Source organism: Thunnus thynnus, chromosome 4, assembly GCF_963924715.1.
Source record: "Thunnus thynnus chromosome 4, fThuThy2.1, whole genome shotgun sequence".
Lineage (NCBI taxonomy): Eukaryota > Metazoa > Chordata > Actinopteri > Scombriformes > Scombridae > Thunnus > Thunnus thynnus.
Genome location: NC_089520.1, coordinates 12,707,935 through 12,725,950, shown reverse-complemented (window position 1 = coordinate 12,725,950; position 18,016 = coordinate 12,707,935). Strand labels below are relative to the sequence as shown.

Genomic DNA, 18,016 nt, shown 5'->3' with positions numbered 1-18,016 from the left:
TGGACTAAACTAGCTAATTGTATATAAAGTAGTTCAAACTAGCTCCACCTCCAGCAGCTACAACAGTAACATGCTGCTTATACACTGATGCCTCAGTATTAATAATCTAATGATGTCATATATAAAAATTTTATCAGTCAGAGGCACGAAATGAGTACTTTTACTTTAATACTTTAAGTACATTTTGCAGCTAATACTTACGTACTTTTACTTAAGTATGATTTTTTTATGTAGGACTTTTACTTGTAAAGGAGTATTATTATATTGCTGTATTGGTACTTTTACTTGAGGATATGAATACTTCTTTCACCTCTGTCTGTAATTACTGTTTTTCGGTGCAGTACCTCAAACACACCGCTGAGGTCGCTGTGGCACCGTGAACACCACCCAAATCGCAGTTCTCGCTCTCGCGGTAGTTCCGTGCATCCACCGTCCGGCGGCGATATTCAGAGAGGAGATGGCGGCCAGAGGGGGGTTTCAGTCAGCACCAACTGGAGGTGGTGGCGGAGCAATGGGACCTGGACCTCCAGTACCGGGTGCAGGACCAGGCATGGGCCCCGGGACTCCCTCTGGGAGGATGGTACCCTCGTCGGCGGCGCAGAACCACATGTACCGCTCCCCGATGCCCGGGCCCGGCTACCCGGTGAGATATCGCTCCGTCTTTTAGCTCGCCCGCTAGAACAAAGCCTCTCACCGCTGCTTTGTCACTGGTGGCTAACGTTAACCTTCGGGCCACGGCTCAAACGAGCTGATTGCCCCATCGAAAAGTGGCTTCAGAGACGTTTTAACCGCTCACTTTAATCACTATCAGAGTTTGTTTGTTGTTTGAATCTGTTAAACCTCCCGCCCGCTAACATTTAGCTAGTTAGTTACGGTAGCCAGTTAGCTTAGCATGCTAACGCCGCTAGTTAACTGTGCTTTCATACAGTTTAATAGCTGAAATAACGTTATGCGGGTTGTGAGTACTTTTCCAAACTGTGTAAAGTTAAACAAATGAGCCTTCTATGTTATACGTTCAGATAGTTCAAGCTTGATAAAATATAAAAGTTAGCTGTGGTTAAGTAACGTGCCTCGTCCACTAATGAATGAATCGCCTGCAGCTAATGTTTGTACATTTTCAAATGTAAAAACAATGAAAACAGCAGAGGCTCAAACTAGCACCAGACTGCACGCTGTGTGTGTGTGTTTATAGGGGATGAAGTTGATGTTTTCCAGCTTGTTGAGGTAAAATCCGTGTCTAGTTCTGGTAAAGCTACTATCACCTGGATGTGAAAGCTGCTTACACAACAGATGTTAGAAGTTAGGTGACCTGGTTGGTTGCTCAAATTAATTATTATTGGGGGGGCGGCTTTTCAAACATTCACTGTGCAAGAAACGTGTTGTTATTGCACATTTAAACTATTAGCCCAGGGAATCCCGTCTGATTAGAAAAAAAAATCAAGAGCTTTAAGGTATCAGGAATTTATTGGTTATTAAGTTGTGATCAGTCTTTTTGAAAGAGCTGCTTCACCCTTTAATCAGTAGTCCTGTTTGTCCATCCAGGTAATGTGTGTAGTGCTCAGCTCTACACAGTGTACTTCAGTGTAAAATAACACAATTTACCATAAAGTATGTGGTCAGCAAGCACAGTCTGATGCTAAATAGGTACTGTCTTAACACAAAATGTGAAAATAGAAAATGAAGGTGTTATATAAAGTAGAAAATGCATGATCAGAGGGGTAGATAATTTCATAATAGCTGTCTGTCTTGCTGATTAGGAATGGCAGCACCTGTGGAGGTCCTGCCATCCTGTAGCAAATGCATTCAAGGATTCGTCACACCGCTCTTATGATAACTAGGACCGCGATTAATATGTATCATTATCAGTGAATCAGCTGATTGTTTTCCTGATTAACTATGTAGTCAATAAAATGTCAGAAAACAGTGAGAAACGCTCATTTAAATGCCCTCCACCTTGAAGTCGGCCTATAGTGAGGTCTTCAGATTGCTTGTTTTGTTTGACCAATAGTCCAAAACATAAATATATTCAGATATTCACACTATTATTAACACTACCAATAAGACACAATTGCAGCCTGACAATTGTGAAACTAGAATAAGCGAATGTTTGGCATTTTTGCTTGAAAAATGACCTGGACAGTCAAAATAATAATCAAGAATTTCTATTGAACCACTAATTATTTAAGCTCTAAATATAATATAGTGTTTAATTTGTCTGGGCTGTTCTAGTGACTTTAAATCCTGATGTTTTTGAATTGCTTATTGTTCTCTATCCATGTGTGTGAATGCACTAAGACCTGGGTTGCAAATAGTACTGTGTAGTTACTGTTGTTGCAAAATCTGTTTGTAAATATGTCAATAAACAGCACCAGATTATAACTTTATGTTCTGACTTGTGGACCTGTATTTTCCAATATTGCATTGGATAATGGGTAGATCTCCATGTAATATGCTGTTTCTTACAGTGGCACATTTATGTTTTTCTATTTTAACTAGATAGAAAATTATAAGTAATTTCTTGCTGTTCCACAGCAGTTGAAGTGCTTGCTGCTTAGCTACAAGCAACCTGAATCACAATTCTGTGAAAGGATGTTATATCTTTTTTTCTCGAGCGTCCTTGACAGCTTTCACTCGCACAAGCAGCCTTCTACAACATGGTCAAAGAGTCTTCCTACCCTGAATACTGCAGAACTCCAGTTGTTCTCAGTAAACCAAGGTTGTACTGATGTATAGTGTAAAGAGCATTAAATGATCGACATGCAGTTCCTTTCTGCCCACACTGCACCATGTGGAAAAGGCAGAGCGCGCTCATCTAGCTTGTATTGTGGACAGGTCAATGTCCGGCACTCTTCCTCCCATCAGCCTTCCATCGTAAGCTCAGGGAAGAGTTCGTTTTGCCTTCATCTGCCTCATTTGTTGGGCTGGATGCTGGAAGGAAAGCTGCAGTCAGTGATTTGTCTGCTGTTCTCACCTGCTGCACTCATGCTGTCAGATACAAGAAGTCGCCTGTTTGAGTTCTTAGTGCATGGCGTGGTGAGTTGGCAGCACTTGCTGTTCACATATTAACCTGTGTGATTAGCCGGCATGCAAGTTGTTGCTATGTTTTTCTGGTAGCTCTCTAGTCTCTTGCCTCAAATATCAGAGTAAGTGGATTTGATGATTTTAAAAAAGTATTTGTTTTTCTTGTACTTGTGTCTTAATGCATAAATATGTTTTACTTAGTTTAGAATTAATGCATTTACATCAAGCAATGCACAGCTAATGTTTTGCTACCTTTTTTATGTCAACATTTCTGCACTGGCAGCGTCCATATGGACTCATGAAAATCAGAACATAGTAGATTTTTGAAAGCGTTCGTCGCACACAATAACCTTGGTGATTCATCTGTCTTTACTAAAATGGAGGTGCTTTTGGTGTTTTTCTTTTTGTAGATACACAGCAATTCATGAATCCAGACAGTAACCTAGAGATATTGACTTGTTTTTTCATCAAATTGCAGCCATAAGTTAGCTTACCTGATCGTTAGTATTTGTTGAAGGCAAGATGATGTCCACAAATGTCACTGAATTAAGATTAACTTGCATCACGTCTGATGTGTAGCCCTGTTTACACACATTAATGCCTCCTTTTGAATCATGTTTTTTGACAGGGCTCACAGTTACTTTATTACTACAGCACTTATTTGGTGAAGCATTAATTAAACTGTATTGAGCTGCAGTGGGAGTGCATAGGTGGTGCACAAATAGCTGTGATTGTAAGTCGGTGAGGGATTGTATCCAAGTGACCCTCTCCAGGTTGTTTGGAGCATCTGCATGGGGATGGAATATAATGATATATAATTACAAAATTAGGTCAGTTTTTGCAGTGCAGCAACTGTTAGAGCGGATCCTTCAACAGAAGCAAAAGAGGCAAATCTGAGAGCACGATGTAGCACAACTTGGGCACAAAAGTAGCACCAGCCACCAGCCAAATGCTGGTAAAATATGCAAGTGGCTGGTAAATTTGCTTCACTCACCAGCCAAAAAAGACAATGGTAGTCTATTGAGTGGCTGGTAACAGTTGAACATTCACTAGCCATTTGGCTGGTGGACAAAAAATTAAATTTTGAGAAAATCTGAGCACAACACACCTACAACTACTGTATAAAAGTATAAATAAAAAGCGTAAGGCAGTGACCACAGACCATATTCCTGAACTTTTGAATAAGCCTGGGAATGAAAGTAGAAATGGTATTTACCAGCATGTGTAAAACTTCAATGGAAGCGCTGAAGTATCTCTGTATTCCAGACTCGAGGGCTGTGAAGTGACTTGTGAAATGGAAAACTACTGCCAGGTGAATGTTTTTTTCATATGATTTATTTTTTTAAAAATGTGTTTTTTTCCTATCTTTTCTATGCAGAGACCGGGCATGCCTCCATCTAGCCGTATGACCCCGCAAGGACCAGCCATGGGCCCACCAGGATACGGCAACAGCCCTGTGTCTCGCCCCGGGATGCCTGGTGTGATGGACCCATCACGCAAAAGGCCCGCCCCCCAACAGATTCAGCAGGTTCAGCAGCAGAACCGTAACCAGCAGTAAGTCCCCCCCCCCCCCCCCCCATCCAGCAGAGCTGCCTCATTTCAAACAGAAGATCAATCCTTAGAGCTAAACTTTAATTATATCCATCGTTATATGAAAAGTCATCCAGCTTGAAGCGAGAGCAGAAGTTGGTGTTGTGATTGTGATCAGAGGTCTGCAGAGGTCTGGTATTTTTAATCCTACACACACACACACACTCTGCTCAAGAATTTTTATCACTGCTGCCCAAAATAATGTTTGGTATTGGAAATCTGTTTTTTTCTTCTCATTCCACAGGGAAAATAAATTACATGGCCTTTTTTAATGTAAAGAAAACTAGAAAGTTTTACAGAGAACTTACAGTAGAATTAACTGAAAATAAGCCACATTCAATAGCTTTAAACTTAAAAAAAAACTGCTTCAGCTTGGGTCAGCGGGAGCTAAAAGTTAATATTTTGTTTGACTCTCAAAGTCAATTTACCTAACAGATTAGGTAGGTGAAAAAACACCAAAAAAGATTTTGGAAAAGAAGTTTTGTTTAATATTATTGACATTTAAATGAAATGTATTTGATGGTCTACTCAACTAGTCTTAAAAGAGGGGCGGGGGGGGGGGGGGGGGGGGGGGTGTGAAATGGTGAGAGAGAGAGAGAGAGAAACTAAACTGAACTTGAAGCCCAATAATAAGTGTCTGTAATATTTTCATATATAAAATTTCATCCTGTGCTCATCCGCCATCGTTTAATGATAATGCTCGTTGTAATAAATCATTGCAACATTTGTCATTGGACCTGTGTGATCCTCTGCATGAGCCCTCTAGATGTGGGACTGAATCATTGAGATTGTGTTAATGCAGTATTGCTCTCTGTGTGTCTCTGTATACATTTGGGTTGTATGATCCAGGTATCGTGTATAATCCGAAATATAAAGACGAAACAATTTAACTGGCTCATTTTGTATTTTTGTGACGACGTACAGAGCCGCTCTGCCGCACACGTCAAACTTATCTTGTTTTCATAATTTGTTTTTTTTTTTTTTTTTACAGCACAAAGAAGAAGAAGATGGCTGATAAAATTCTACCTCAGAGGGTGAGTATTAAGCAAACAATGGTGCATGGGAATTCATTAACTCTGGCCTTGAAATAGGAGAGATTACATTTGCTAGTCTGTTTGAATTTTTATTCAGGTGTGGCTCTTAACAAAGAAAAATTAGTCTTTAAAGGACCCTGTTTCAACTGGATGGATGAAGACTGTGGTGGTGTTAATGTTTGAAAATCTGACAAATCAGATAAGAAAAAAAATTCTTGCATTACAACTCCTCAACTAAGTTCATGAACTCCTTCATTAAGTTCATTTTGCACTTCTTCCACACATCAAATCACCCTGATAGTTGATATTGTTGTAACCTTTTATTTTTGACTGTATAGAGATGGAAATTGTTTTCCATTATAATTGAGCATGTTGGGTAAAATTTGAATGCTTTCTGTACAATGTTTTTGAATATTTCAAATGCGCCCAATATTGGATGAATATATTATGTATTAGAGAAATATATTTTGTTTACAGTCATGCTGAAGTGTTTTTGTTAATTCCTATAACACCTGGTATTCATTGCAATCACTGAATTTTGAAATTATTATGTAGAGGTTATTTGAGCGATTACGGCTGCTTGCTGACACATTCTCGCAGCGACAACCTCTAACGTTATGTACAGGCCAAAACTGACGACGTGCTCCTGAGTGTATCTGTTCAGCTAGTTAGATATTACACCAGTGGTCACCATTGTATACTTTGTTCTGTCCCAGATCAGGGAACTGGTCCCAGAGTCTCAGGCTTACATGGATCTACTGGCTTTTGAGAGGAAGCTGGACCAGACCATCATGCGCAAGAGGCTGGACATTCAGGAGGCCCTCAAGAGGCCTATTAAGGTTTGTTTCACTCAGTTTTCATTCCTGTTGCTCCTTTAATCATTCATTTTAAAGCTGTTTAGAACTGCAGGGCCTACATGCTTTCTATAACTGGGTGTTTAAAGGTAATTTTCAGTTTTTCATAATTGCCAAGACTGATTTATTGAAACCGTCCACCCTTTTTCTCAAAACTGTAAACACAAAAAACCCAATTTTCAAACTATGTTCACAAAACCTCTGAGTCTTTTGTAAAATCAAACAGTTGCCTCAAAACAGTTTTATCTGTGCTCAAAATCAAACAATGTTTTCAGATCATACACTCAGCCAGTCAAAATATAAACACTATTGAACATTCATTACACACTACGTCAAAAAATGGAAAACACAGTGTTCAGGGCTTGTAGCTCCAGAAAAAAATATTTATTGTTCATAATGCACTAAATGCATTTTCCAAAAGAAATACTCACATCTCAGTAACACAGTTTAGATACAGTATCGAATGTCTGAGGATTCAGCATTTGCATACAGTTAAAATACAGAACTGCCAAAGGTCAAAGACAAAATGTAAACGAAAAGCACATTATAGACTGTAAGCACCACTGCAAAATCCAAGCCTACAAGTGATTCATTTGGCATCATGTCTTTGTGCTGGATCAGGCCAGAGAACTTTATCTACATCACAGGCGATGTTGTTTCTAGTCAGGCAAAAGGGGGAAGAAAAACCCTCCAGTGTGTCGGTTCCAGCCTTGGCAAGACTCCACACTTGCGTCATCACAGGTCAATACCATGGCCTGTAGATTGTCCCTGGTATAGGGTTTTTGGTCATAGACCTTCCACAGCCATGCAGAGAAAAACTCTTCTCTTGGGTTGAGGAATGAGGAGTATGGTGGAAGGCAAATATTTATGAATAACTGGTTGATGTTGAACCACCACTCATGATCCTGCTGCTCATGCTGAAACAAAACATCCCGAAGACCACCCAGACATGTAAGAAGATGTTATATGGCCCCAAGGTGGCATGACAGTAGAGAACCACACGATTACTTATGGCTGCACTAAGTGTCACATTGCCACCACACTGGCCAGGGACTTCAACAAAGGCCTATTGGCTAATTATGTTCCTGCCTCTCCTCCTCCTCTTCATCATACTGAACCCAGCCTCATCCACAAAAATGTATTCATGGGGTCTTTCCATTGAATCCACTTCAGACACTCACTGTACGTAAAAATTGATATAGCTTTGTGAGTGGTACTGAAAGATAGACCTATGCTGCAGTGGGTATGCACTCCTGACACACTTCACAATATAGTGCAGCTGGACAGTAGTATTTAGTGTATATATAGTATTGTACAGTAAACAATCAGCAATGAACGTGTCTGTTTGAATGTTCACTTACTTGCACATACTGAAATCAATGATCCTTGACCCTTTCTGAGTTCACGCTCAAAGGATAATCTGTACACTTGCTTCATACTCACCCTGTTGCGCTGGAAGATGTGGTCAATGGTGGAAAGGTTGACATTGTTGATTTCTTCAAAATGTGCATTGCATTCATCCTAAGTCTCCTTTATAGTGATGTACTGGAACATCTGTAGACAGTAAACTTTTAATGACAAAAAATAATGTCTCAGTCTATCACAGCTGCTCGAATTTGATCTGAAATTACTGTTCTTGGTCTCCTCCTCCTCCTCTTCCTCCTCACCCACCACCTCTTACACGCATTCTTCCTCCTCTGCCTCTCAGATTGTTTCCATCCATTTTTGGTATCAACCATCAATCTGTGCTGCCTGTGCACTCTGAACCGACTTATATTGGTTTCATGATATCATTAGCAAGTGTGAACAATTTAGAGTCGTCGTGTGTGTGTGTAAGCTATGACATCTGTGATTTAATTGTGTTTAACTTTTGCCATCTGTGATTATAATTATGCATCACAGTGCAAAGTGTGTTTTAGTGAGTGAGAATGTGTTAAGAGTTTTGTAAAAAAAAAAAAGACTAAATGAGATCTGCAAATTGTGTCTAACTCTGTGAAAATTGTTTAAGGTTTTGCCAAAAGAGCGATCGATTCAATAAATGGGTTCAGTGTTTGGCTCAGAGAATCAGGTTTAATGTTTTTAGTGATCCAGAAAAACTGTAATGAGGGCTTGTTATTCCAAAGTGCCTCACAACACAGTGACTTAATACATTTGTTGTAGAAAATAGTGTAGACTGTTCGTTTTAAGGCTGTTTATATGTGGCAGTGGACTAAAATACATCATCATGTCGAAGGTGGACAGAATGCCTGCCTGATACTTTCTATAAATTGAATGCCGTCACAATATCTACGTTCTGCTCTTAAATGAAGCTACATGTGATCCCAGCAGTGCTATCTCATCTTTGCCCTGAGCGAGATTGACTTTATCGAATGAAACAGAACTCGACTCTTTGGGGTTTTAAGGAGCAGTTGCGTTTAGAAAGCTGAAGTTTGCCCATCTGCGCTTATCATCACGGCAGATATTAAGTCTGTGTTGAGAGACTGATAACGTTTCAATTTAAAGTTTCTTTTTGACTGATTGTTTTCTAGCAAAAGAGAAAGCTCCGGATCTTCATATCCAACACCTTCAACCCCGCAAAGCCTGATGCTGAGGACGGAGAGGGCACAGTTGCATCGTGGGAGCTACGTGTCGAGGGGCGTCTGCTGGAAGATGTAAGATTCATTATAGAAATATGTTTGTTTAATTTCCTGAGAGACTGTTTCCTGTTAATATTTAGTCATGGCTGCCAGAGGAGAGGAGCAAGGAGAGCATCTTGGCTTTACTATTAAGTTTTAATACTTTACAGATTCATATTTCAAATTTAAACAAAGTAATTGTTCAACTACAAACCATCTAGAGAGTGCTGCACATAGTCTAAATTTGCTATTTTAATAATAGAAAATATTTAGAAGCAAATATACCCAAATCTTAGAGCATTGTACGAGGATGAATTGTGCCCAGCTGTGGCTATTTAGATGAATCATTTTGTTGTCACCTGTAAGTGAAATGCTTTCAAAATTCGGAGGACGGTGATTCATTTAAAATGACGGCAGTTCATGTCACACTGTTTTGAGAAATCCTGCTAATTAAGAAACAGACAAACAAACAAGACATAATATCCAAAGCAAAGGTAACAATAAAAACGTAGGTATCCACATTTCAGTTCTCATAAAAGTTTTAAAGTTCTGCAGGTCTTGTGTCTATATCGTCCCCTTTCGGCCTTAAGAATCCGCATCTTATTTTAATCCTTCCTTGTCCAAAATTGCTCGTGTGCACATCTCTGATAACAAGTAACAACGGTTTGCTTTCCAGACGGCCGTGTCCAAGTATGAAGCCACTAAACAGAAAAGGAAGTTCTCCTCTTTCTTCAAGTCCCTGGTGATTGAGTTGGACAAGGATCTGTATGGTCCAGATAATCACCTTGTGGAAGTAAGACCATTTTTTATGTATTTGATTACACCCCCCCCTCCCGATCATTTATTGCCTTCAGATTCTCATTAGTAAACTGTTTTCTTCTATTTTTTTGCATGCTTTGGTGCATTTTAACACACATTTGAGCATTAAAAAATTTAATATCTATCCGTTTATTACTTCTTTCCTATGGTAATTTTGTGATTTAACAATATTTCTCTAGTAATTATGAATCAAATGTGTATTACTGCAGTGACAATTAAAACTTTGCCATAGAGAAGTGAAGAATATCAGTTTAATAGATTGATATGAACCTGTTATTAATGTATTTTCATGATTTTTAGTGGCATAGGACCGCCACCACCCAGGAGACTGATGGTTTCCAGGTTAAGAGGCCAGGCGACGTGGGCGTCCGCTGCACTGTCCTGCTCATGCTCGACTACCAGGTAAGTGCTCAGAGTTTACCTGCCTCCCCAAGTACGCCTCAAACATTTGTTCAGTTACTGGAGATAAAAGGGAACCCAGGTCATCGTCTGACTGCAGATTTGTCGGTTTCTCGACCAAACAGCCCCCTCAGTTCAAGCTGGACCCCCGGCTGGCTCGTATGCTGGGTATCCACACCCAGACCAGACCTGTCATCATTCAGGCTCTGTGGCAGTACGTCAAGACCCACAAGCTCCAAGACCCTCACGAGCGCGAGTTCATCAACTGTGACAAATACCTGCAGCAGGTGAGTGGAGTCCTTGTGTAGCATGCATTAAAACCTTTAAAATTTAAATGAAACATCAGTAGTACATTTTGTTACTTTTATAATTCACCAAAAAAGTCTTAATAATTTCATCCTAAGTGTTTGTAAGCGGCACTTTGTGCTTAAGGGTGAAATAACCGACAGTCACATAGTTGTCCTGGTTCCTGGTCTTGGTGTCATACAGTCCGCCTCTCTTCTCTTCCCTTTGTCCTTGTATGGAGACTCTCTCTCTCCCTCTCTGGGTCACTGAGTGTTTTCCCAGTGCAACTTTTTTTTTCCCTACTGGGCCAAAATAAACACAGGATTGTGGAAAGTTGATGATGAATTTTCTACTAAGTGAACGTATGAAACAAATCGGTAGTTAGCTCGCAGTTTCTTGTAAATAAAAGAATGATTTGTAATGTAGTAAGATAGTTTAGCTTTTTAATTCTTTCTTCCCCACACAGTCGGTAAAAAACGAGAGGCCACAACAGACTGTAACAGCAGAGAGCAACACAGCTTAAGACAAAGAGGACAGAGCGGATTATAACAAATGTTGGCACAGACGAGAAATAACTGTAAAAAAATAACCATAATGTAAGAGGCTGAGCTGCAGAACAAAACATGGTGGTTTGCTGCAGCTGAGTTAAAACGTTAGTGGTCAATAAATATGTAATTTATCTAAAATATTATTTAAAAAACACACATAAGGATACACAAATGAGTCAAAGAGAAATAACTCAGTGCACTCACCCTGCCCAGAAACTGTGGACTTTTTCATCATAGTGAAGTTAATTGCTGTGTGTTGTCCCTGATGAAATTATTTTATATAGTCACTCAATTTCTAAACTATCTTCAAGACATGATTGTCAAGTCTACATTTGGTGGATGCGTTAGTCCAAGTTCTTAAAGTGTCCACCTGTTTATCTAGAACTTCAGAAGACATACAGGCCGTTCAATAAAACGGCTATAATTTATATTTTTTATGATAACAATATATTAAATTACAATGTGAGGGTCCTCGCAGGTGTGATGAACCTAAGTTTCAACTCATTGTTTAGCTAATGTTGCTGCTTGATGTGTAAAAAAGCAACAGTTAATATCAATTTTGATATTTACCATATCAACTTATGGTGATAATATTTCGATGTTGTGTTCACAGTGTGTTTCCACTGCCCGAGTGGCCCAAAAAAATCAATTATTACAGGTTTAATTATATTCACCCACCAGGTATTGTGTCCAAAATAGCACTTGCTGCAATAAATGAAGAGTTGACTTGATTTTGCAGATCTTTGAGACCCAGCGAATGAAGTTCTCTGAGATCCCGCAGCGTTTGCATGCACTCCTGATGCCCCCAGAGCCCATCATCATCAACCATGTGATCAGGTAACTTCACAAAGACGACAACAACACTGTCTTCACCCAGGAAATGTCTCAAAATTTGAAAAATAATCCGTCCACCAAGTTTTTTGAACTGTGGATTGAGAATTTTTCCCCCAGTGTAAGAAGTGGGGTCGCTTTGTAAATCCAGATTTGTTTTTTCTGCATTTTGATTTTATCACCTGCTGCCGTGGTGCCGTGACCACACATTATCAAAACTAAATGTGCTGTATATAATGTTCTCTTCTAACAGTGTGGATCCTAATGACCAAAAGAAGACTGCTTGCTATGACATTGACGTGGAGGTGGATGACACACTGAAGACCCAGATGAACTCCTTCCTGCTCTCCACAGCCAGTCAGCAGGAAATAGCAGGCCTGGACAACAAGGTATAGACACCGGTCCACCAGCAGGATGTCACTCGGTTTTTGTCTTTGTCCTTGAGATGTGTAATGAAAGGCAGTTTGTCCACAGTGGGAGTCGTATTTCCTGTTTCCTGCAGTATTTCTCTGCTTTTTTTTGTGGGGTTTTGATCTATTATGCCATTAAATTGCTCCCTACAGTAGAACAACTAGCTCTCCCTCAAATGTCACGCTTAAAAAGAGGTGGGGCGGGGGGGGCTTTTTCCCCAAGTACATGGAAATAGCACTTATTTTCCTGCAGTTGTCTCTAAATGGTTCATGTGACAACTTCCATCTGCTCTAACTGCGTTAAAGCCATTTTAAACACAGTTGATTTAAATCGAATGTGAAGGAGCTGTTTTTCATCAAACCCTTGTTCCATTGAGACCACTGTGTTGTGTTTTTTTTTTTTTCCCCCCCCATTTTTGTGTGCCCGCTGAGGGCAATTTCACACATATCTGCTCTCAAATTGTTGCTTGTGTATCATTGCCTTTTATCCAGCAAGCATTGAGGTCAGTCGGGTCTTCTTGACCTCCTGCTAGCAGCCATTACCTTGGCTGGGATTGCTGTAATCACATTGATAAGACCCGGAGCCGTTCCCCCTAGACGTCTTCCTGTGTAGTCTTTGTTCTGAGACAAATCAACTATGTAAATAGAGAGAACTTGTTTATAGTTTACAGGCGCCTTTCATTTTGTTACTTTATTGTGGGGATTAGTGAAGATTACTGATATACACTCTGTTCCTGCTTGCCTGATATCTGGAAAAAGTTTGCTGCAGAACCTGCCCTAGTCTTCTCTGCATTGATAGTATAGTATTTTGACTCTCAGATACATGGAAACCTGCAGCATTTTTTTTTCCAAATATAGTTTTTCTGGACATGTTGACTTGCAGTAAGGCAAGGCGAGTTTATTTATGTAGCACATTTCAACAACAAGGCAATTCAAAGTGCTTTACATAGAGCATGAAAGGCACAAAGACGATATAAAAGCAACACAAGGCCATGTAAAGAGACATTTAAATAAATCTAAAAAGTGTTGAATTTGGAAATTAAAAGAAGCTAAAATGGAATAAAAGTTACAGTGCAGTGTAAGATATTAACCCTCAAATTAAGAGGGTGCTGAACAATTAAAGCAGTGGCAAACAGTGTCCTCATGTCAGGGGATGTTGATCAGGCAGTGCAGCTAAAGAATAGTGTATATAATTTTTGTGGTTGGCCAGTTAAAGGAACCTTTTTCACAAAGTGATCTACGTTACACGTGTGGATCCGACCCTGATCCCGAGGTGGGTCTGCTGGTCACTGGACGACTCTCCTTTTACCCCCAACAGTCAGTACGAGTCGTAAGCTTGTTAAACAGCCTGAAGGAAATATTGAGAATCCATCAGTGGTTGGGTGAAGCAACCGGCCGTTGTCATTCTCATCGCTGCAGTGATGTTTTTTTCATATGTAAATGTCATTTTGCAGAAAAAAATTCTCACAGCTGCTTTTTTTTTTTTTTTTTTTAATTTGAAAGAAACTTCTCACCCAGCGGTCTCGGGGCTTTTTCACACATGTAGCTCGTTTCCTTTTTTAGCAGGGTGTGTGGCGAATAAGTTTCATTGTGTTTCTGTAGATAACGTACCGGTTTCTGTTAAATGAAGAAAAATATCCAGTTCCACTGAGAATCTAGACCGCGACTAGAAAACAACGTCCTGACGTGCCGCTGTGTTGGAGTGTGAATCAGAGTTATGAGTCGGTTGTTTCGGTTGGTCGAGTTGATGTGTTCTCACTGCAAACAAACCGCTCCAGGGTTCGACCGGAAGCGAGCCAAGATCACTCTTTTTTTGGAAATCTCGGCCCGCTTGTTTGTCCCGCAGCCAAACGCAATTGTTGTTTTTATATAAGTCCAAACGAACCGATCTTCGGGGGGGAAACGCCTCCAGTTTCGAAGCAACTGCTCCAAACAAGCCAGGTGTGAACGCACTCTATCGTCTCGGCAAGATATTCATTAAACTGAGAAATGCTTCATGGTTGTTTTATATGTAAGGTTATTATATGAAATGTAATTTAATTAATACCTACTTCATTATTTGAATTCATTCTCCTCAGATCCATGAAACCATTGAGACCATCAACCAGCTGAAGACCCAGAGAGAGTTCATGCTGAGTTTTGCTAGAGATCCTCAGGGCTTTATCAACGACTGGCTGCAGTCCCAGTGCAGAGACCTCAAGGTGAGTCTGTCATGACCTCAGCAGGTCTCCATTTACATCTCATGTCAGGAATGAGATATCAAAAAAAAGTAAAAGTAAAAAAAGTAAAAACAAGAAGCATCAACAAACCCACAAGCAGAAGATCTGAGTGGTTCCCAGGTTTGGAAATGTCTTGAGGACATGTTTTAGGTTAACGTTCGGTCTGTCCAGGGTTTGCTATGTCACAGTGACTCGGGTTTAAATACAAGGTTCAACAGTGGAAAGAGACAATTTAATTACATAAGTAGGGTGACATTGTGCACACAAGCTTCCCATCCAAACACAAGGCTCATCCTGCTCACTCAGGTGTACCACAGCAGGGCAGAGTCAAAATAGAGCGTGAAACATTTAATATCATGTTTGACTGAATGCACGCTCGTCCTCCCCTTCTGTCCGCTGAGTGAGCCGATTAACTGCTGACCAGCTGTCGCCCACCTGCAGTGTTTGTTCAACCGAATCTCTGTGAAATTGAACAAATTCAGACCAAAGCTCGCTGGCTGCTCCCACACAAACTGCTCAGTCAACCTTATGTTTTAAAAAAAAAAAAAAAGCTCCCTTATGACAAAAGGTGTAGCTGTGGTCAGGGTTTTGATTCAGCCTCTTTGCTCTTAGCTTTATTTATCCTTCCAGAGTCCTCCCTTGTGCTCTTGAGTAAATTAATTTAATCAGTCAAGATGGCTTTTTTTTCCTAATTATGTCCTTCTCTGTAAACAGACCATGACAGATGTGGTAGCAAACCCAGAAGAAGAGCGAAGAGCCGAGTTCTACTACCAGCCATGGGCCCAGGAGGCAGTCTGTCGCTACTTCTACTCCAAGGTAATCTGTTTGTCCTCTCCTTACTCTTTCTTTTCTTAGATTTTCTTATTCTTAATCTTCTTCTTCCATAATTCTGTCCACATTGGTTTTGTAACACCAGTGGGGAGTTTGAGGCCGCTGGTTCTGAAAGTGTTTTCCCCCCGTTTCAAGGTTTCTTTCAGTGATGCTTCACGTAGAAACACAAGACTCTCACGGATAATGTAACAATCCTACAGGTTTAAGTTACGGCCAACGGTTTTAATTTTTTCACCTTTTAGTTTCTGAGAAATCGTGTCTCGTCCATCATTTTGGAATGGCGGACAGCTCAAAATACTTTCAATACCTATGAGCTTCGGCAACGTTACTATGGAGACGAAGCCCGTCAGATGTGAATCGGAGCAGTAGTGAATTCAAAGCGGTTGAGAACAAAAAAACAGCATCATAGCTTCAGAATTTATCCATAATTGACCCAAATTTTAAAAGCGAACTGATTTTGAGCTGCAGATTATCTGTTCAGTTTCCTCAATATGATCATCTTTAGCTTCCGTCCACCGTCAGCTGTACGTGTAACAGTTATAAGTTTGTGTCGATCATAATTTCCAATTTCCCCATTTTTGATTTACTTTCATTTCCTGTTTTTAACATTTTTCTGTATTTAATAAATGTGATGATCCATGTACACAGCATGATAATTCCTCAGGAGAAAGTAGAGAGGATGTTGATCTTCTGATATTTTCTCCTTTTTGTATTGAAGTTTTTTTTTTCCACCCGTCGTCAGCGCGTACAGCCTTGGTGAACAGTCTGCTTTTTTATCATTTCCATTGTAGACCTTGAGAGTTTTAATCGCAGTGTTCTCGTGGTGATTAAATCCTCTTTGTGCGAAAATGTCTTTCAGGTCCAGCAGAGACGACAGGAGCTGGAGCAGGCGCTCGGCATCAGGAACACCTAAAGAAATGTGTCCAAAGGCGGCAGGCGGGAGAGACGACTGATGTGTGTGCGTGTGTGGGATGTTCAAAATGAATTCCTCCCAGAGTTTTCTGACAAACTTAGAGACATAGATGCTAGATGGCTTTACCGCTATATAGGATGTCAAATTTTTTTATCTGCACCCTGCAGCTCGGCTACTATTGCAGTTTGGTTGCTACTTCCACTTTTTTTTTTTTTTATATGATTCTTTTTTTTTTTCTCCCCTCACACCAGAGCTCCTTGAGCACAATGTATTTTCACTTGCATGTGTAAGACTTACCTGGAAGCATTCCTTTCATTTTGATACATTGTGCCCACACAAAAGTACAGATTGTACACAAAATGAAAAGCAGAGGGAGAGCAGACTGTACGTGGCAACTTTTTAATGTATTTTGTCCCCAGGAACTAAAAATATCTTAAATCAGCAGGAATGTGTTGATTGTGCCATCGTTCTTTGTTCCCCGTTTTGGAAAGTAAATTTACATTTTACACTCCCGGCCCAGCCTCCAGATGCTCGCCCATTCGGTTAAATATTGATCGTGATTGTGTTTGTAATCAATCAGGCCACTTTGCTGCATATTGGCTCTTCATGTCACTTTGTCTTAAAACTTCTCATCGGTTTGTTTTGACATTTTGTGCCACGAGTCTGTACGAGAGAACGAGACATTTTAAGGTTTAAAAGCTCAATCAGGACAGAATAGACATCGCTGTGGCAAAACGATTTTGTTAAGGGTGCCAGTATGAAGTTTTTCTTTTCCTCTTTTTTTGTTATAATCATTGATCCTTGTTTTAAAAATATGTATTATATCAGTACTTGTCTTGTTAACTAGTACAGATTATCAAGGAAGTAGCTAGTATGAGTACCTCTAGTCTATATAGTTTTGTAAATACTGAGCAGAAAAAAACTGAAGATGGATGTGAAGTAAAATTGTATCTCTTATCCTGGCAAATCTTTTTCTTAACTCTTTGTCTATGCTCAGATAGTTGAAACCAGTATTTATATTAATCAGCCCTCGCTCTTCGAGCTTGGTGATTTAGCTCTACAAGACATAAAGACGGCAGCCACGTTTGACGAACCGCCGCTCTGCAGGGCGACAGCGTTCATGTTGCCCTGCGAGCTGGGGAAGAGTTGAATCCTGCCTTTTTTTTTAGTTTTGTGTATCTTGGTAATGTGCAGAGAAGCCATAAACACTTGAACAAGCTCAGTCTCACACGTGAGAGAGCAGATTTAAAGAGTCGTAGCTTCTTCGCACGCTGGCTGAAGAACTGACACCTTCTTTTTTTTTTTTTTTTTGAGTTAAATGGTTGTTTCCCTGTTTAAGGTAAATATGAGTGTCCTGGCTGAAACTTCTGCGTGTGTGCATTTCATGAATTCCAAGAATACACTAATGTGGGTTCGGGACAGGTACAAGATTTTGAAATGAGTGTGGGGGGTGTAAAACACAACACTGGGGGGTGGGAGGGTGGGGGTGGGGTACTGGACTGTAGTATTATTTGAATCTGCAGACTTTTTCATGGACCAAACCTATTTTTCTGTATGTTCTTATTATGTTATAATAAAGGATATGTAAAACTATGCTGTCTGCAAGTTTCTGTCTGTGTCGGTAACTTTGTATGTTTGCATAATGAA

General features: G+C 40.1%; 1 protein-coding gene across 1 annotated transcript; it reads left to right on the top strand.

Annotated features, from left to right (window-relative positions):
• Positions 1 to 421: 421 nt before the first annotated feature.
• Positions 422 to 17,962, top strand: smarcd1 (SWI/SNF related, matrix associated, actin dependent regulator of chromatin, subfamily d, member 1). The gene is made up of 13 exons (XM_067586768.1): positions 422 to 643; positions 4,400 to 4,575; positions 5,603 to 5,645; positions 6,362 to 6,484; positions 9,028 to 9,150; positions 9,791 to 9,907; positions 10,234 to 10,335; positions 10,458 to 10,619; positions 11,905 to 12,002; positions 12,250 to 12,385; positions 14,485 to 14,607; positions 15,340 to 15,441; positions 16,316 to 17,962. Exons 1-13 carry the CDS (start codon positions 458 to 460, stop codon positions 16,367 to 16,369), a joined length of 1,545 nt encoding a protein of 514 aa, XP_067442869.1. The 5' UTR covers positions 422 to 457; the 3' UTR covers positions 16,370 to 17,962.
• Positions 17,963 to 18,016: the final 54 nt, after the last annotated feature.